The sequence below is a fragment of the Lathyrus oleraceus genome, chromosome 2 (assembly GCF_024323335.1).
Source record: "Lathyrus oleraceus cultivar Zhongwan6 chromosome 2, CAAS_Psat_ZW6_1.0, whole genome shotgun sequence".
Lineage (NCBI taxonomy): Eukaryota > Viridiplantae > Streptophyta > Magnoliopsida > Fabales > Fabaceae > Lathyrus > Lathyrus oleraceus.
The window spans coordinates 271300347-271321419 of record NC_066580.1 but is presented as its reverse complement, the minus strand read 5'-3'; the positions used below and the strand labels follow the sequence as shown (position 1 = coordinate 271321419).

The 21073-nt window shown below is 38.9% G+C and overlaps 2 protein-coding genes across 2 annotated transcripts; both read right to left on the bottom strand.

Moving 5' to 3' along the window:
- Positions 1 to 2163: 2163 nt before the first annotated feature.
- Positions 2164 to 2613, bottom strand: LOC127122854 (uncharacterized). The gene has a single exon (XM_051053130.1). The coding sequence runs from the start codon at positions 2611 to 2613 to the stop codon at positions 2164 to 2166; it is 450 nt and encodes a 149-aa protein (XP_050909087.1).
- A 9799-nt stretch (positions 2614 to 12412) lies between these two features.
- LOC127119122 (F-box/FBD/LRR-repeat protein At1g13570) lies at positions 12413 to 14818 on the bottom strand. Its single transcript, XM_051049317.1, has 4 exons — positions 14586 to 14818; positions 13581 to 14406; positions 13004 to 13156; positions 12413 to 12892 (listed from the first exon to the last, which is right to left on the bottom strand). The coding sequence occupies exons 2-4, from the start codon at positions 14391 to 14393 to the stop codon at positions 12596 to 12598; spliced, it is 1263 nt and encodes a 420-aa protein (XP_050905274.1). The 5' UTR covers positions 14394 to 14406; positions 14586 to 14818; the 3' UTR covers positions 12413 to 12595.
- Positions 14819 to 21073: the final 6255 nt, after the last annotated feature.

Below are 21073 nucleotides of genomic sequence, written 5' to 3'. Positions count from 1 at the left end.
CTGTGGGGACTCCATTAAAATCCTTTAACGGCAGTTACAGAAAAAAAACTAGGGTGGTTATGAATAAGCATACTCTAGACAATTTCAAAGGGCATCTTCATATAGGGATCGAAGATGTTTGCATTAAATCGAACATATATGAAGGTGTGACATGGGAGGTTTCTTCGAATCATACTCCTCTATTAGGATATTCACCCTTAGCTTATACTAACTGCTATGTATTGTTTTTCTTTTAGCCACCAGGGTTCCACCAAGAAGCCAACAATCAAAAGACCAGTCGAAACGAAGACTGAGGGAGGCAGCAAGCCCACAAAGGTATACCTCTATCTTACCCCTTACTCTTTATTATGTCTAATGGTATTAATACTTCAGTATTTCCATTCAGGCTGCTCGAAAAGCTCCTGTTATAATAGACTATGACGAAGAAGACATGTCACCTATTCTCGACCTTACTTCCAGGAAAAGAAAACAACAACCAAAAATCACTGAAGCTTTGAGCCAACCTCAAACAAAAATTTCCAAGAAAAGGCCTATTGCACTAACTATTCAAGAGCCTACTCCTGAGGCTATGGCAAAGATAGCAACGGCTCAGAGCGAAAGTGATAACTCCATCCCTGGGGTCGAAGGGGACAAGGTACCTCACTTTGTCTTTATTAGTTGATTTATTATCTTCTACCACGTATCTTTCGATTGTTTTGGTTCCAGGATGGAGCAGGTACTACCGTGCGAACAATAGCTACAACTTCCTCCATGCCAATTTCCATAGCATATGTCCTCAACAGCGGTGGCGAACCTACCTATCGACCATCATCCGAGAAAAGCTCCATGAGTGAAATCAATCAACCCATTCTTGGTGAGCTTGAGACTTCACCACCAAAAACCACTACCCAACATTCACATACCAGCGGTTCTGATCACGAAGCTAATTCAGGCTAAGAGGACCAAGTTGGAGTGAACAAGGATACTATGGTGATGGATGAAGAGGTTCAGGCTGGAGACAACCCTGAATATGGTTCTCCTAACGTCGAAGGCACAGTCGATACCAACTAAGAGGGTAACGATGGCGAAGATGCGGTAATGGAGGAGGAAGACGAAGGCAACCAGACCCCACTCAAGGTTGGACATGAGAGAAGTTATGGTGATGATGATGGAGGCTCTGAAGAAGAGGACAACAATGGTGAGGGGAACCAGGACACAGTCGAAGGACAGACTCAGAGTCAAACACTTGTCACTCTAACAATTGTAGTTATTCCATAAGACAGAGTTTCAACAGGAAGCACTAGGGATTTTTCTTCAAAAGAACTAGCAAGTTTGAAACGAAACCAACCACTTGAATACATGAGATCTATGCTAAGCAGCAGGGAAAGCTCCTCTGAGAAAAGCCTTAGCACTACTACGACATCTGATGATCAACCTTCGAGTACACCTGCGGATGAAGTGCTCTCGAAAATCAACGAAAAGGTTTTCAAGGGTGATTTGTTCCTGCTCCTACTGGATGATCCTTCTGCCCCTCTAACATTGAAGGCTCTACTCAACCAAGTAAATCTATTATAAGCTTCTCCTAAAGTTGCCAACATCATCCTGGAGTTAGGCATTATGATTGACCAAGTTGTCGAAGATCATAAGCTACTACCCATATAACCAGGGAGATCGGATAAAAGGATGATTCTGAAGCAGCTGCTTGGGATGCCGCCACTGAGTCTACCAACAAGGCAATGGAACTAGAACAGACTAAACAGAAGAACAAAGAAGAGATCGAAGGCCACGACCGTGACATTGCTTCATGGAGAAAATAGATAAAGGAACTACAAACCAAAATCTATGAAGTCGAAAAGCACAAAAGCGAACTTCTGGAGTTTGATGATGTTGTGATGGCTAAAGAGCTAGAGTTTGGCATGGAGTTCGTAGAAAAAGCACGCAAACTTGAATCAAGGCTCATACTTCTCCGATCGAAACAGTCTTTATGTGAAAAACGCCTGGAACTTCTCAAGACAAAGTACCTCCACATAAAGGCTAATCTTCCTTTTTAGTTTTATTCTCCTTTTCCATTTTCTCATTTGATAAGTTTTAGTTGTAATGAATATTAGCCTTTTGGGCCTTTAAAGCGAATTTAAACCATTTTGGCACCCTTTACCATATTGGCTTTGTTTAACTTGGATGTAGTTACCCGTTCCTTATTTTTATTTCTTGGAGTGTTGGCTTATATTTTTTCAAATATTTTCCATTTACTCTCAAGATTCTTTTATATTCGCCAAGTTCCTCAATCTTATGGGCACCGTTAGAGAATACTTTCAAAATTTGAAAAGAGCCTTCCCACTTGAGAGACCACTTCCCTAAGGCCCTATCCTTTTGATCCATTGGAAGGACAACTTTCCAGACTAAGTCTTCAGGAGAAAATGTTTTAGTTTTAACCTTCTTATTATAAGAGTTCTCTACTCTCTTCTTCTTCCTTTTTAGTAATTCCAAGGCATTTAGTCTCTCTTCATCTAGATCGACTAGCTCATCCAGCATCATGTTCCAATATGATTCTGATGGAATTTCATGATGCCTATGAATTCTTGTGGATTGTAGATAAATTTCTACTGGTAAAACTGCATCATGACCAAAGGTCATTTGAAAAGTGGTCGAATTAGTGGCTTCATTGGGAGAGGCCCGACATGCCCAAAAATTTGATCTAAAGTTTTGTGCCAATTTCTAGGTTTCTTCCCCACATGCTTCTTAATCAAACCAATAATCACCTTATTAGATGCTTCAACTTGACCATTAGCCTGAGCATAATATGGCGTAGACGTTAACAATTTGAAACCCATTTCCTTAGCAAATTCTTGCATCTTTCGACCAGTAAACATTGATCCTTGATCTGTTCTGACAGTCTTTGGGATCCCAAATCTATAAATGATGTGTTTCTGGTATAGCTTCGATCCATTTTGTAAAATAATCAATTCCAACTAAGATATACCTCTGATTCTTAGATGATGATGGTCGAATTTCCCAAATCAAATCCAACGCCCAACCTCTAAAGGGCCAAGGTTTGACTATAGAGTGCAATTCACTCGCATGCACATGTTATATGCCTGTATGTACCTAACATTATTGGCATCCTTTGGCAAATTCGATGCAGTCTTTCAGCATGGTGGGCCAATACATCCCTTGGCGAAATAGAAGCCATTTCATCTTATGGACAACTTGATGTGCCCCACATGCCCCACTATGGATAGTCGAAAGGGATAATATGCCTCTGACTCACTAAGACATTTAAGCAAAACTCCCTCAAGAGTCTTTTTGAACAATTCCATCCCCAAAAGAAATTAACTTAGAGCTCGATACCTGGTTTTTCGATCGGCAAACGCCCTCGGGTCCTATAAATATTCCACTATTGGTTTCCTCCAATCTCCGTTTGTCAGGTTATCTATTGCCAATATTTCGAAGTTTTCTTTATCAGTGTATCCCACCTTTGTCTTTTCCGAGCCTGATGGGGCTAATCTAGTTGACACAACTCTTCCTCGGGCTTCAATGACTTTTTGCAATTTTTCTTTTGAAATTTTATACCCGGATGCAATTTGATCCGAGTCATTAGCCACTTGATTTTCCAATCGAGGTATGTGTTGAATACTAGCCATCTCGGACCTTTTTAGCAACCGACTGGCTATTATGAAGTACATGATGAGATTCTCTTTAACACACCTATACTCTTTTGTAATCTGTTTTATAAATAACTCCGAGTCACCCATTATTTCGACTCGAGTTGCCCCGGATTCCAACAATATCTCAAGTCCGACTATGAGAGCTTCATATTCAACCTCATTATTCGAGCAGAGGCCCTCCATTTTATACTTGAGCTTTGTTGGAATTTTATTCTGAGAAATAATTAAAACTCCTATGCTTGTTCCATCTTTGTGACTAGACCCATCGAAGTACAACTTCCAGGATTCTAATTCGAGATAGTCCAGTGCATTCTCAGCTATGGAATGGTCGACTATAAAATCTGCTACCACTTGTCCCTTAACATCTTTAAATGGCATATACGTTAAGGAATATTCAGTTAGAGCTAGTGCCCATTTTCCAATTCGACTGTGCAAAATTGGTTTAGACAACATATGCTTAATGACATTTAAGTGAGATGAAACATAAACATCAACAAGTTTTATATAATGCTTCAACTTCGTATAAGAAAAATACAAGCATAAACACAATTTTTCAATTATGATATACCCAGTTTCTGCATCGTTTAAGACCCTACTGAGGTAGTAAGTGGCTCTTTCAATGCCACTATCATCCTCTTGAGCCAACATGCTCCCTAAAATCTTGTCAGATGCAGATATGTACAATCTCATACTCCTATTCCTACAAGGCAGCTCCAGAATTGGTGGATGACTCGGGTATTCTTTAAATTTATCGACCGCTTCTTGCTGAGCCTTGCCCAATAGTGACTGCAATCCCTTCTTCGTTGATGGCACTTTCGCCTCCATTATGGCCTTGGTCTTATTCTGGTTTATTTCAATTCCCTTTTTGTGGACCACAAAGCCTAAGAAATCCCTTGCCTGCACACAAAAAGCGCATTTGAGAGGGTTCATTTTTAGACCATGCCTTATCATCCTTTCGAAGGACAGTCGAAGATGGTCTATATGGCTCTTCCCTGAAACAGACTTAACAACAATATCATCTATGTAAATTTGCATAAAAGTCTCTATGAAATCATGGAAGATCGAATTCATTGCTCTTTGGTATGTCGCCCTAGCATTCTTCAAACCAAAAGGCATCACCATCCATTCATAGGTGCCTAAGGCTCCAGGACATCAAAATGCCGTTTTTGGGACTTCCTCTTCCGCAATGAATATCTGATTATATCCAGAATATCCATCGAGCATGCTAAGATACTCATGGCCTGCGGAAGAATCGACTAGCATTTCCGCCACAGGAATTGAATATTCATCCTTTGGGGTTGTAGTATTTAAGTCTCTAAAATCTACGCACACCCTCAAAGTACCGTTCTTCTTAAAAACAGGTACAATATTAGTTAACCATTCGACATACTTGGCTGTACGGATGAAGTTACAGCGAAGAAGCCTTTCGACCTCCTCTTTAATCTTCGAGAGAATTTCAGGTGCAAATTGCCTTGGGTTCTGCTTGATAGGATTTTTTCTAGGCTTGATTAGCAACTTCAATTCGGCCAGATCTCTGCTCAAATCAGGCATCTCATCATAATCCCACACGAAATAGTCCTTGAATTCCTTCAGCAACTGGATCACTTCGACTTTGAGTTGGGGGCTGATATTGGCACTAATGTAAGTTGGCCTTTTTGTCAATCCTTCTCCCAAGTCTATTTCCTCAAGTGGATCTTGAGCCAGCATCTTAATATTTGTTGCCAGCGGATCCTTCTCGAATCCCAAAGGCTCTTCATCATAGATGGCGTCGAGCCTCTGGCCTTGATCTTCCTCCTGAACCTTACTAGGTGGCTCTGGATCGAAGTCCTTTCCAGGACCTATTTGATGGAACTCCTTGCTGGCTTCGACAGACATATTTTTGACTTCAGCCTCCAAGGTTGATTGCTGTTTGTTTTCGGCTATGTAAGCCGAAATCCTTTTTAGAGCTTCGAACTCAGTCATCGACATTGAATTCGCTTCCCCAACCTATGGGGTTAACTCCTGACGCTCCTAGATATCCAAAGTCGTCTTCGCCTACCACCTTTATATCCTAGTGAAAGCCATTGTTGGGGTGAAAATATAGGGAGCAATAGGCATTGTCGGCTGGAGTAAACGTAAAATTGGCCAGATCACACGGAGCGATATTGACCAAGTGTTTGTCGAACTGGCGTTTGACGACATGGTTGATAGGAGTCTTGAAGTAACCTTGGTCTACTTCTATATTCTCCACAATACCATCTGGACGCCATAATACCAAGTGTTTGTCGACATGGTTGATATTATGATCCATCGACTGGCTTCACCCATTTTCCATTTGAAGCCTCGGCATTGGGTTTGAAGGAGATGGGTCTGGCCGTAGGACCCATTCGTTTTTTTCATCAAGCTTCACCATAGGCCTCCTTGGATCATAATATCTTCTTGGGTCGAAAGCCCTTATGGGCTGGAAAGCTTGTGATCTTTGGGGGCTCCCTGGCACCCTTGGTTTTTAGCCTTCCTTACCCCCTCGAGGTTTTGGGCCGCTTTCTTGTGGAATACGGCTGCATCGGGGGCACAACATAACCTCTCATTATTTCTTCTAACACCTTTAGAGTAAATAAGTCAGAGTTTCGTCTTCTTTAGGGAAGGCTACTTTATTGTACTCTTCTTGTCGACACTCGTTGTCAACTTCCATGGAGGTATCTTGGGAGATTTCGACCATATTAACCTCCATATTGACATCTTCAGTGATGTCTAAATTCTGGAATTTCATTCGAAGGCCCTCAGTAGCCTTATCTATTTGCACGAAACCATCAACAGTTTCTTTGGTTACTATCATTAGGTTGGAATCTTCAATGATTCTGGTGTCGAAACCATCAGTGATTCCATTGGTGGAATCTCTAACGACTTTCTGAACGAAGCTCTTGAAAAATCCTTGATCAAGATGCTCAGAGACCCTAACCATGACAGGTTTGTTGGCGAAGTCCTCAGTAACTTCGATCATGTCGAAATCATCAGTGACCTCGACCATGTTTACTTCCTCTGGTTCTGTATAGTGAGCATCAGCCATTTGCAGAGGATTAGAGTCGATCTTCTTCTGGCTCCTACGTTTGTCTCCAAACTTGAGTCTCCCTTCTTGGATAGTATTCTGAACAAGATCCCTGAAAAGAAAACATTGAGATGTTTTATGACCCAGAAAACTATGGTACTTGCAAAACCCTTTTTTCTTTCTTTGTTCTAAAGGAGGCACTTTAGCACCAGGAGACACTATCATTTGACCATCCTTAACTAACAAATTAAAGATTTTGTCACATTTTGTAAAGTCGAAAGTGTAAGTTTTCTTAGGAAATTTATCATTCTTCTATGGTTCAATAGGGTTTTTCCCATTCGACGGGGCCAAGACCTTACAAGCGTAAGGTGGCCCTTGTTTCAACTCAGCAAGGTCGATCTCATTTTCATCGAAGCCGAAAGGCTCATTATAGGACCCTTCGTCATCATTATTGAATTCGACGTAGGCTACTCTTTTGTCCTTATTTACTCTAGCCTTTTCTTCCTTCAAGCGTTCTAATTGTCGAATCCTATCAGCCAGTTGGGCCATATCTCTCAAATACTGGGTGTCTAACTTTTTCCTGATAGAATAGTCAAGGCCCCTAGCGGCCATTTCGACCAATTCATGCTCTGGTACTTGTGTAAAACACCTAGCTTTGAGTAATCGAAATCTATTTATATAGACATCAATTGGATCAGTGAACTTTTGTTTAGTACTGGCCAATTCCTTCAGGCTTGTCTTTGTTTGCCCCATGTAAAACTGCTCATGGAACATTCTCTCTAACTGATTCCAAGCATGGATCGAAATTTGTGGCAAGGTGGTGAACTACGTGAAGGCATTCTTTGTGAGAGAACTTGGGAAATATTCTATCCTAAGGTTTTCGTTGTTCGAAATGTCTCCTGCCTCTATTAAATATCTAGTCACATGTCCGACAGTGGATTCAGTAGTATCCCCAGAAAACTTAGTGAATTTGGGGATTTTTGTTTTAGGGGGTGTTTCTGTCTGTAGGATATATTCCGCCAAAGGTGGCATATAATTTGGCCTTTGAAGGCCTAAGTTTACCCCATTTCGAACTATAATCCTTTCGACCATGGATGCCAGATTGTTATCTGCTGCCATCTCATCATGCCGAATATGTTGTATGACATTATCAGCATTTTGGTTTCTATTTACCATTACTATCCTTGGCTCTCTCTCCCTGGGGATTTGTGGTTCAGCCCTAGGGGGTTCGACTCCTACTCCCTGATTTACCATCTCTGGTGGCAGTTGATTTTGTGGAATTTGGTTAATATTAGGGTCTTCTTCGAAGGTTACTCCCTGGTTTTCCCTTATCCAATCCCTCGGAGGGTGTCGATGAGGTTATGGTACACCCAAGAAGTCAGACATTTGCGCCATTTGGACCATATCATAATTCTTTTCATCCATCTGTTGTCTTCGCACTACTGCGGAATTATTGGTAAGGCTGGGTATTTGTGTTTGGTATCCCAAGCCTAAAGATTGGTTATTTCGACCCATGTTAACCCCATACCCTGACCATTGTAATGGGGAGGTTATGTTAACCACTGGTTCTGAGAATGTCAAAGCAGCGTTATACAAACTTGCCATCATTGAAGTTGGCATTCCATATGGTTGTTCTCAACCACCAAAGGGTATAGAGAAACCAGGGGGTATTAAAGGCTTGTTTAGAACATTTCCAATTTGTGGGGGGTGTTAGGAGGTCTCTTAAGCCCAATGTAAGTCAAAATAGGTTCAGTATGGGAAATCGAATGCGTAGGCATCGAACTTGCCATAGATGGTACCGGTTCAGACACATGCATTGTGGTCATGTTCGTCCCTATCGAAGAATAAGGGGGTGGTACATTGCTAGTTGATGGATTTTAAGAGTTTTGGTTATTTGGCACATTTTTTAAATTCGTCATTCTCCTAGTGGATCTTCTCCTTGGTTTGTGTTCGTTGGTTGTGGCTACTTTTGCCACTTCTTAATAACATACAACGAATCCTTTCAAAAGGGAGAAGATGACTGAATAACCAGAATTAAAAATGAGGAAAATTTCACTTTTCAAAATTGTTAGCATTGTCCCACTGGGCATGCCAATATGTTTACCGTGAAAATTGGTAAACAACCGCTGATCTTCAAAATTACTAAATTTGGTTACTTACAGGATCGATCAGATTGATCTTAGGACATGTGTTAATTATTTGTTAAAGTGAACTCTAGTGAACATAAACACTTCGACAGTGTTCGCAACAATAGTGATTCGTGAAAATACTTAAAAAGTAAATGACTAACACAAAATAAAGAGAACGTTGTAAGAACGAAGATAAATGGCAACAAAGATAAATCCTTTAACTAAAGAAATATTTCTAGAAAATAAAGATGAATTGAATTACTTCAAAGTAAATGACAATGGTGTAAATCGAACGTACATTTCTCAATTTACTATTTCTCTACACGCGGATACTTGGTAAATTTTATAGACTTTGTACACACTTTGAACACCCACGATCCTAGCACTAAGACCTTTTATTTATACTAATCAAAATAACCGCTTCTAACGGCCTTTCTATCACATCGAGACAAATGGCGCTTTGCATGGATGCAACTATCCACTATACTCTACGTGTATCTTCAGCAACTCAGATAAGAACAAAAGTTCCCTCCTTTATTTGAATTTGAATCTCCCGTCGAAAACGTCTTCAAACACTACAAATTATTTCGAAGTCCCTGAAACATCTTGATCCTCTCATCAAGGCATCTTCGACTAGAGCTCCCAATATCAGATCTAGTCGAATCATCTTCACAGGGAACTCCATTTCTTAATTCTAAAATGGGCGTCGAAATTAGGAGCCAACAATATCGCACAAAACTTCATGCGTGCAATCCAAGACAAGAACCTTTGCGAAAAAGTGGTGAATGCAGGTTATGCTTTAACTCAGCCGTCATTTCAACATTACCGTGACGAAATTAGATTATCTAACGCAGATGCAGGGAGGTGGGTGGATAACATACCATTAGAGCAGTGGACAAGGGAATTTGGTAGAGGCTATCTATGGGGCCACATGACAATAAACATTGTGGAATGTATGAATGGCGTATTCAAAGGCATTAGAAATCTACCAATAACTTCATTGGTCAGAACAACCTATTTTAGGTTGGCATCTACCTTCGCAATCAGATATGAAAGATGAAGTGCAGTGTTAATGTCAGGTCAATTATTCAGTGAATGTTGTATGAAAGTGATGAAAGAGGAAACTATCAAAAGCTAGCACACACGCGGTTATAGTTTTTGACCGTCATAGGCAAAATTTCAGTGTACAAGAAACCATGGACCACAATGAGGGGAGGCCAAATTTATCATATGATGTCAAACTAAACAAAAGTTGGTGTGACTATGAAAAGTTCTAGGCCTTCCGTATTCCTTGCTCCTATGTCATTGCAGCATGCACACATACTCGTCAGGACGCTTACAGTCATCTATCTGATGTTTACAAGGCCATTGCCGTCATGAATGTGTGTAATAAAAGCTTCTCAGTGCTAGCAATGGAGGAATATTGGTCTCCATGTGAATGGGATATAGTTTGGCACAATGATGAGATGCGAAGAAAGAAAAAAGGACGGTCAAACAGCACGTGTATTAGAATAGAAATGGATACGACTGATAAAATGATAAGATTATGTAGTATATGTCATCAACCTAGACACAATGAGAACAAATGTCCAAATCTAGGAGCAACCTCTGCATCATAATTTAGTATCTTCTTTCAATTTTTGTAACCTTGGTTTTTTATATATTAATAACATTTTGTTACAACAAGGTTAACAACAAACATCACTCCAACATAAGCACACTTAAAACCGAACAAGTCTAAATAAACAACACAAACAACAAATAGCGAATACATATGAAAATACTTAACCACAATATTTAAAAACAACATTTCTAACTAATTACAAGAATCAAATTGATGTCATATGGTCCAAACATCATTTTCCTAGCATCCTTATCAGTTTTTACTCACACCCAACCAAATATACTATTGAGTCTCTAATTTTTTTTCCCTTCTAGTATTTTTCCATCTAACCAACGAACCAGCTCCCTCTTTAGTTGATCGAAACGACAAATATTCTAGAAGAGCATCACCATAGGAGGTTGTCTCTCAAATAAATCATTTTTTCATAGCGGCGACGAACATTAAACATGTTTGCAATATGATGAAAAGATATGTGGAAAAATGAAACACACAACAGCTTTATTTACACACAAAAAAATGCATATTACATTGAGGCGCCAGACCAATTGGCACCTCCTCCCATTCAGTGTACATGGACGTCAATTGGATTGGTAGCACCATGTGTTGTCATCAATCCAATTGACACCCCCTTTTAAAAATTAAGGACATGCGCCAATTGGTCTGGTGCCTATGCCTAACTATTTTTTTTAAACTGTATTATTTTGGAGAAAAAAAATTAAAAGTCTAGGATATATGAGTAAAAAATTCGCATTTCCAATATCATATTCCCAAAAATATTATTTTATAACTTAAAACAATGTCACTCTTATTGTTATTGTCTAGAAGTTCACTCATTTTGATATATGAATAAACCATAATTAAAATTAAAAGGAAAAATAAAGGAATTGGGATTTTGAGTGGAAAAATGGGATGCATCTGACAAAAATAAGAATGGACTATGGGAGATTAAGGTGGGACACACGCCATCTCGCTTGTCATTAAAGGATGAGTCGAAGAAACTAATTCTAAGGTATATATATTTTTTGGTGAGGAGCAAAGATTGTAGGAGTATTCAATAATCATGCTCAAAATCATTTTATTAGCTTTCGGCGCACTCAATCCAACTTCTCCATACCAGAAGATTGACTGGTTTTGAGGCTGAGAAAGAAAACCATAGCAAGGGACATGCATTGCAGGCGTGTAAGCTGGGCCATTCTGTGTCAGATGCCATTTTTCGGTGACAGTGAACCGTGAGCATCACTTCACAAAAATCAGACACAGTGCATTTTTACTAAATGTCACAACAGTTGTTTTGTGACAAAAAGGAAAAGCTGAAACAGAGAATGTGAAAAATTATTTGCCTGTGTGATTGCGGGATTCCCCTCGCTACCAGAAATCTGCATCCTCAAAATATAAGTAGAAAGAGCTGAAATAAACAGACTAGTGGCACACTGGCATGCTGAAAGAGTGCCCATATCACATATGGCCATTCTAATACTATCTATAAACCACATTGTATGGTATAAGAATAAGTTCCTTAAACAGAGTCACGGGCTCAAAGCCACTTGTATAAGAATAATTCAAGCTGTATTGCACCGCGAGTTTATCACAACAGAAAATGCAGTGATCTGTTGTATGCATGTAACTATTAGCATACTCCACAAAACATCAAGGACAAGCAAAACACCTGCAATGAGTTAAATCAACTGGTTTTTAAAAGAAATTGCATTCCTACAAACAATATAGGAAAGCAATGTAAACTATGGAATTACGAGATTATATTTTCGACAGCTCAGGAATAAGAACTTTGAGCAATATTTATCAAACAAAACAAAACAATAGAAGTGAGTGGTGACATGTACATCTGTTCCTTACATACACATGGCTTCATTGGCTTGTATCCATACATATAAATATACTTTTGCTTGAGAATGCACAGGTTTCATTTATCTTAAAAGGCCATGTACATGATTGTATGCTGATTGCAGGAAAATATATATAACAATGGAAATGATAGAAAGGCCAAAAGAATCCATTTGACAACATATATCTTAAAAGGTTATGATAGAAATGCACAAGTTTCATATATCTTAAGAGGTTATGTACATGATTGTATGCTAATTGTAAAAAATAAAGTAACAGTGGAAATGATAGAAAGGGCGAAATGATGCATTTGACAACATCGTCCAAAGTTTTAATCTCCCCGGATGAAATAAACTTCTGCTTTAGTAGAAGCTCTTCGAAACTTCATCAATTCAACCAACATTTTCAATTGACATTCCAAATCATACATAGAAGGAATGATACTCATTGTCTCCAACACAGGTGAACAGCCAAGCAAAAATTTGATAAATTCGACCTCATGTGGCACACCACTCATTTCTGTCAACTTCACAAGTTTAAGCTGACTAAGTATAGAATCTGAAGGACATTCTTTTTCCCAAAATTCCATACCAGCAGCATATGTGCCAGCTGATATGTTTGATGAACCCTGCCAGAGCCAATTAAATAAAACATGCAATAATAAACCTTTAAATGTTGATTATAGTAACGATATATAAAAATAATAACCGAACTACGCAACGTGTAAGGAATGACTTACCGAAATGTGAAGTTCCTTTAGATTAGGAGAGCTTGTAATCAAGCGAAGGACGACAAGTATCTCTTTCATATCCTCAAAACTTACTTGGTACATTTCAATAGTTTCCAAATTGTTGTACATTATAGCAGGATGCTCGTTTCCTATGCTCAAATACTTCAAGAACATGCAAAATTGTATAAGAGGTTAGCTAAACATCACAAAAGAACACCTTTCTTTTGTTGATCACAGTGATAGTTAAACTATATCCAAAAGGAGGGTTAACCAACTAACCTAAATAAATAGATACTACTCCTGACTCAATTATGAGCAAAAAATATATAAATTTGTTGGACTCAAACATAAGCAATTGCCAACTAATATATCCATATTTAATATTATTATTAAAAAATATACTTACATGAACTTTTTAATGTTGTGAGGAGATGACCAAATCATTAGGGGTAGTTCCCAAATGTATTTTCTTTTTTATATGAAATCAATAAAACTAAATGCACATATAGCTATCATTCTTGATAAGTGAGAAAGTGGGTGTTTTTGCTTGTGAATGAGTCCAGAGGGAGTAACAACAAAATGTTACCTTTGTGAAGTCAATTAGACCAACAAGTCTCTCAAGATTAGGCACACCTCCAAGAAACTTGACAAAATTGCAAGTTGAGCTTTGCTCCATGTGCTCGGCAACATCGTCAGTCATATACATAGCAACGGATAATTCAACCAAGAGAGGAGTATCTACAAGACAAATTTCGGTGAATTCACCTTCAAGACACAAGTACTTGAGGTTAGGAGCGCAGACAGTTAGAGCTAAGCAATCAAAGTACGAGAGTGATAAACTCTCCAAGAGAGGGCAACTTGAAATAAGGCTCTCAATTGCTTCAGGGGATATCAAAACCTGATGAAGATTGAGGCTCTTCAAACACAAAAAACCCTTAAAACTAGCAGGCGGATACAACTCACAGCGCGAGAGCTCCAATCGAGTCAATTTCTCACAACCGAAAAAACAGGAAGGCATCCTAAAGAATTCTCCTTCTCCTAACTCAAGATTCAAATCCTTAATATCATTTCTGGAAAGAAAAAGAATCCACTGATTTATCGCAGGGCAGCTCTGCAAGCTTGTATTGACAATTTGAAACTTATGAATAGGCCCTTGATGAAGAAACAACAATCTGGTGATAAACTCAACAACACTTTTCTGAACAAGCTCCCGATCGTGACAAGTAGGGTAACATTTTTCATCAAACACGAGCTGAGTAATGGTAGACCATTTGTACCTCCATTTTCTTGACAAAATGCTAGTTCTGACAGCATCTCTTATCGGAAGTTGTATGAGAATTGTCTCTATAATGCTTTGAGGAAGGTCACTGATCAAATCAGGATCCAAAACATCATCCATTTTTATGCTTCAGCTAAAACAGCCAACAAAAGGGAAAATCAATTCAATTTGTTAACAATTCTACCAAACAAATCATATAATATAGCAAAACCTAGGATCTATAAAAAAAAAAGCATAATTTAACAGAATCCAACAAAAATTAAAGAGTCGAGAAGTAATTAGGGTAGCATTAAGAAAAAAGAATGAACAAACCAGATAAGAAAAGCAGATCTCGGCAATGGAGAAAAGAGGAATAAAATTATGATCTTGTTAATAAGATGACGGTGGAATGGGGGAAAAGACAGAGTAGCGTAAAAGTAAAACCCTACCGCCGGTGAAATAAAACTGTAACAACTCACTGCTTTCACTATACGGGTCGGGTTCGAAAATGGATTAGAGTTACAGGAGCGGAACATCCATGTTATATTTTTTTTTATTGAAACTATTTAAAAAGTCGATCACTATAGTTCCAACACTTCTAGTATAAAATTTATGGAATTAATTTAACCGTCAATGGATCACAACCTTCCAATATTAAATTATAGAGTACTATTTATTAGCTTTCTATGGCGTTCTTGAAAATGAAATAAATTTTATTTTAATTGTATTTGTAATTGAGAATCAGTGTAAAAAATTTTACACTGTCATTGAAATACTGATCAGTGCATTTTGATGCACGTTCTTCCATGTTTGTACTTAAGCATTTCTTCGGTTTGCTTTGATTATTTTTATATTTTAATGTGTTTTCATAATTTATTTTATTTTTGCACTTATTTAATTTTCGTATTTAGTTTTTAATATTAGCAGTTTTCGCGAGAAAAATCATATCTTGAGCTAGGAGTATCGGATTGAGACGTGCTACCAGTCGATGAAAAGCTAAGAAAAAGATCTATAACTTTTGTTCAGAAGTCGAGAGTTGAATCAGACTGTAGCAGGGCCAGAAATTTCGTTGAAGCTGCTGCATTATTTTTATATTTTGTTTGGGTTAGTTGTATTGGGTCTGGATCGTACATTTGACCCGGTTGAGTTGTGAAACGGGTTTGGGTGTTTTTCCCTAGGTTAGGCAGCTAAAAACAGGGTGACGTTTTTCTGTTCATGTACGATTTTTTGAGAGCTAGCAAGATGACTATGAAGAACTAATCCCTTTTGAATCAACCTGCTGTAATTCAGAATCCGCTTTGAGGTTTTTATTAATTCCAATTTGTTTCCTTTGAATTCTTCTTATAATTCCATATATTTGCTTAATCTAATTGTTGCTATAGGATAGAATCCTTAAATTCGATTGATGAATGATGATCCTGAATCAATTTCGTGTTAACATAGCTTTTGATTTATCACGAACGATCAAGTTGCGTCTACTTAATTCGCAATAGTTTTTAATCCGTTTGCTTAATTCGGAATTTGGGAATATTACTCGCATAATTTCCTTTACGCTTGTTAATGGTAATTGTAATCGAATAGGAGCAGACCCGTTAGGGATTTGGAATTTTATAAGAATCAATGATAAGTCGGAAGATGATGCAGTAGGTTGGTTCGTGTCAGCTTATTTTATAATCACTTTTAAAAATCACTTTTTCGAATCTAAACCAACCAACCCCCCCCCCCTTTTGTTCTATCGGTAGATTAATTAAACAAGAATCCTTGAGAACGATATTTGAGTCAATTTGTCGTTAAACTACATTTTTGAAAAACTACTCGTTTTGATCCGCGTGCGACAGCGGATCAAATTGGCGCCGTTGCCGGGGATTCTTGTTTCTTTTAATCTTTTTTAGAGTCATATGTTTAGTGTCTAAGCGTACAGGTCCTAGTTTCCTCGCAGTTTCGTCCAACTCGCGTTTTAGAGTCCAAATCGTAAAAAAGTCGGTTTTTGAGAAATTATGTCTGTTTCGAAATCTGCTACGGGTATCTAAAGGGAAATAAATCCAAAATTCATCATTTTTCTATTTTTAAGCAATTAATTACTGTTTTCACCGTCTCGAAAAAAATCGAAAAAAAATCTCAAAATTATATTTTTAAGTCATTAGATTAATTTCGGTGTCAGTTTATTTTTTTGAATTATTTTTGATCGATTTCTTTCTTTGTGTTTGTTTTTTGACTTTTAGGACATTGTTGGAATTTTCACTATTGTTGATGTTGCTGCATTGTTGTTCCGTTAGTCCTGGCTACTAGGTCTCGTTGTTCTGAAATTGTTGCTTTTGATCCTGAAATAGAGAAAACTTTGCACACACAACGTAGAACAGTCCAGGCTACCAATAGTTCACCACCCACAATTGAGTCTGATTCTGAGTCTGACTATTTGCATAACTTGTTTGCTTCGGATTCTGAACTTGATTTTGCAATGGCTGATAATAGAACCTTAAGGTAGTTTGCTGCTCCTGATGTGAATTACAATGGCTTGTGTATTGAATATGATGATGCTGCTGTTCCTTTTGAATTAAAATCAGGTTTAATACACTTGTTGCCAAAGTTTAGTGGTCTTGCAGGTGAAGATCCACACAAGCATTTGAAAGAGTTCCAGGTGGTGTGTTCTACACCATTGAAGCCTGAAGGGATCACCGAAGATCACATCAAACTTCGAGCTTTTCCTTTTTCATTGCAGGGTGCAGCAAAGGATTGGATTTATTATCTCGAGCCAAACTCAATTGCAAGTTGGACAACCCTGAAAAAAGTGTTCTTGGAAAGATATTTTCCTGCCTCCAGAGCTGCCTCAATAAGAAAGGAGATTTGTGGTATTAGACAAGGCAATGAGTCGCTGACCGAGTATTGGGAGAGATTCAAGCACTTGGTATCTAGCTGCCCTCAACACCAGATCACTAAGCAACTCCTCATCCAATACTTTTATGAGGGGTTGTTACCGATGGACATGAACATTCTTGATGCTGCTAGTGGTGGAGCATTAGTCGATAAAACTCCAGCTGCTGCCAAAGCCCTTATTGAAAATATGTCTCTTAATTCTCAACAGTTCACCACTAGAGACAATTCTGTGTAAAGCAAAGGCTTGAGTCAAATTCAAGTTTCTTCCAACAAAGCTTTAGAGACCAGAATTGACAAACTCACTGCCTTAGTCAAACAGCTGGCAGTAGCAAAACCTCAAACAGCAACTTTGTGTGGCATTTGTACTTCTCCTGAGCACCCGACCGATACTTGTCCTATTCTGAGAGACGAGTCCATTACTGAGCTGCCACAAGCTTATGCAGCCAACCTTTACAATCAAAACAGGTACAACAACACTCCTGACCTGTCCACCAACAAATACCATCCCAATTGGAGGAACCATCCCAACCTTCGATATGGAAACCCGCAAACCAGCCAACAACAGAACTCACCTCAAGTGGCTTCCCCTGCACCTTCCGGACCATCCTTGGAGGATCTTGTTAAGCAAATGGTCGTGAACAACCTCCAGTTCCAACAAAGGACTGATGCCAGCATTCAGACCTTGAACACATAAATGGGACAACTTGCTACTCAAATAAATAACATGCAAGCTCAAGGTTCGAACCAACTTCCAGCCCAGACAGTTGTCAATCCGAATGGTCCTAATGCTAATGCGAGCGCAATTTCTTTGAGATCCGGAAAAGTTACAGAACCATCCCCTGAAAAAAATAAAAAAATCATTGAGGTAACTTCTGAACTTTCTCCTTCTGAGCCTCACCCAGCTGAACTTTCTTCTCCTTCTTCTGTTGTGGTCGAAACTGAAAAAATTAAAGAAAAGGAGTATGGGCCACCAGTCCCCTTCCCACATAGAGTTCTGAAAAATAAAAGAATTGAGGAGGGAGACAAAGAAAGAGAGATACTGGATGTTTTTCGAAAGGTTGCGGTAAACATTCCGCTGCTTGATATTATTAAGCAGGTTCCTAAGTATGCAAAGTTTCTGAAAGATTTGTGTACCAACAAGAGGAGGATTAAGGGAAGTGAAAGAGTAAACTTAGGACGAAATATTTCTGCCTTTATTCAGCCCAAACAATCATCCAAACAGATTGTAGGCGAGCAAAATGTTTCAGCCCTCACTACTCAGGTTCTGCCACAAAAGCAGAAGGATCCGGGAACATTTGCTATTCCTTGTACCATCGGGGATAGTAAATTTGAGAATTGCATGCTTGATTTGGGAGCGGGCATTAATGTTATGCCTACTTCTATTTATAATAACCTTTGTCTTGGTCCTTTGCAGCATACAGGTTTAATCATTCAATTGGCAAACAGGAGCAACGCTCGACCCGTCGGGGTAGTCAAAGATGTTCTTGTTCAAGTTAACGATTTGATTTTTCCTACAGATTTCTATATTCTAGACATGGAAGGAGAAACCAAGACAAGCAGAGCTCCCATCATTTTAGGCAGAACGTTCATGAAAACGACGAAGACAAAAATTGATGTTGACGATGGAACCATGTCCATGGAATTTGGTGACATTGTCGCAAAATTTAACATTTTTGATGCCATGAAACACCCTGTGGAGGAGCATTCCATTTTTCATATTGAGCTGATTTTTGAATTAGTTGATGACGCTAGTTCTGAACTATTTGCGCTTGATTTTCCATCTCTCTTTGGTTTTGATGATATTTATTCATGTTCTGATTGTACTGACACTAACGTTTGTGTTGTCTGTGTTGAGATTGATGTTGCCTTGTAGGCTAGTGTTTTTCCTACAGGTGCATCGAGATCACAGGTTCATAAACTCAAGAGTGATGCCAAATATTATGTTTGGGATGATCCATATCTATGGAAGTTTGGTAGGGATCAGGTAATCAGAAGATGTGTCCCCGACAATGGGATTGAATCTATTTTGAAATTTTCTCATGCATCTCAAGTCGACGGACACTTTGGTCCGCAAAGGACTGCGAGAAAAGTCCTTGATTCAGGTTTCTATTGGCCAACTGTTTTTAAGGATGCTTTTGAGACTTACCGCACTTGTAAAAAGTGCCAGATAGCAGGTACAAACATCACTCGCAAGAGTGAAATGCCTCAGCAGCCTATGCTTTTCTGTGAGGTATTTGATGTATGGGGAATCAATTTCATGGGTCCCTTTCCTGTATCATTTGGTTTTCTTTATATTTTGCTTGCTGTTGATTATGTTTCAAAGTGGGTGGAAGCTATCCCCACTAGGACTAATGATTCTAGAATTGTTGCAGACTTTGTCAAGTCTAATATTTTTTGCAGGTTTGGAATACCGCGAGCTATCATCAGTGACCAAGGCACTCATTTCTGTAACCGCACCATGGAAGCTTTACTCCGGAAGTATGGAGTTGTGCACAGAGTCTCTACTGCTTATCACCCACAAACTAATGGGCAAGCTGAGATCTCAAACAGGGAGATTAAACAGGTTTTAGAGAAAATGGTGCAGCCAAACAGGAAGGACTGGAGCCGTCGTCTAGAAGACGCACTTTGGGCTCAAAGAACTGCTTTCAAGACACCCATTGGGATGTCTCCTTATCGACTTGTTTTTGGTAAGGCATGTCATCTTCCTGTTGAGATAGAACACCGTGCTTATTGGGCGGTGAAAAGTTATAATTTGGAGATGCAACAAGCAGGTATTGAAAGAAAACTCCAATTACAACAGTTGGAAGAGCTTAGATTAGAGGCTTATGAAAGCTCTAGGATTTATAAAGAGAAAACTAAGCACTTCCATGATAAGATGATTTCTAGGAAGGAATTTTTTGTGGGCCAACAGGTTTTATTGTTTAACTCCCGCCTTAAGGTTATGGCTGGGAAACTTCGATCCAAATGGATTGGCCCCTTTGTTGTTACTAATGTTTTCCTTCATGGTGCAGTAGAAATAAAAAGTGCAGGTACTGACAAAGTCTTCAAGGTTAACGGGCAGCGTCTGAAGTTATTCCATGCAAGTTCGGTGCCTGAAGATGTCAGCATAGAGGAGCTTTCTTTGGAAGCGCCTGACTACACTACAACTTGATCAGGGAGTCTTTCTTTCCTCCTCTCTACTTTATTAGTAAAGTCCTTTCATTGAGGGCAATGCTTAGTTTAAGTATGGGGGAGGGAATCGTGTGTTTTATTTGTTGTTGTTAGTGTTTTGTTTGTTTTTAGTCATTAAAAAAATAAAAAAAATGCACCTTCTTTAAAGTTTTAGGCTATAGGTTACTTTGAGTCGAGTTTGCGGAGACTTGGGAAAAATTCACAAGATCGGTATTGTTTTAACACCGTAAGTCTCCTGCATATGGAAATTGAGTTGAATTTTTATTATGTTTTAGCCTTACATTCTCATCCTCTGACAGCTCTTGAGTAGTTTATTTCAGCAGTCAGCACCATCTCACACACACTCTACGCAGGGAAGCCGATGAATATAAGTGAGTGTTCCGGAAAAAAAAACAGAAAAAAATAAAGGAATGCACCTTCTAAGTTTGGTGACCCTCACCCGGTCACTTAACCCAACGGTTGTGGAACCTTAAAATAAAAGTTGGAAATAAGACTCTTTTGTAGTTGGTTCAGCGGGTTCTGGTGCTGAACTTGGTAGGGCAGATTACGGTCCGATCCCCCGCAACTACAATTGAGTAAGCAAAGGATTATGCCACTTAAGTACCAGAACCCCGTGCAGAAAAGGATCAGAGTCACTAACCGGTCTCCTTGCTATGAATGTGTGGAGATAACTGGCTTAATGTGATTGCGCCTGAATGAAAAAGAGCCAAAGAAGGATGAGTAAGTTAGGCTTTAATATAATAACATGATTCGAGTTGATTTGTGTATTCAGGAGG

Excerpts from the sequence above, each read along its gene's own strand:
- LOC127122854 (XM_051053130.1), bottom strand. The coding sequence starts at position 2,613 with ATGACCTTTGGTCATGATGCAGTTTTACCAGTAGAAATTTATCTACAA.
- LOC127119122 (XM_051049317.1), bottom strand. The coding sequence starts at position 14,393 with ATGGATGATGTTTTGGATCCTGATTTGATCAGTGACCTTCCTCAAAGC. Across the intron at positions 13,157-13,580 it reads GTCTAATTGACTTCACAAAG|TATTTGAGCATAGGAAACGA; the intron begins GTAACATTTTGT and ends ATGTTCTTGAAG. Across the intron at positions 12,893-13,003 it reads TAAAGGAACTTCACATTTCG|GGTTCATCAAACATATCAGC; the intron begins GTAAGTCATTCC and ends TGGCTCTGGCAG.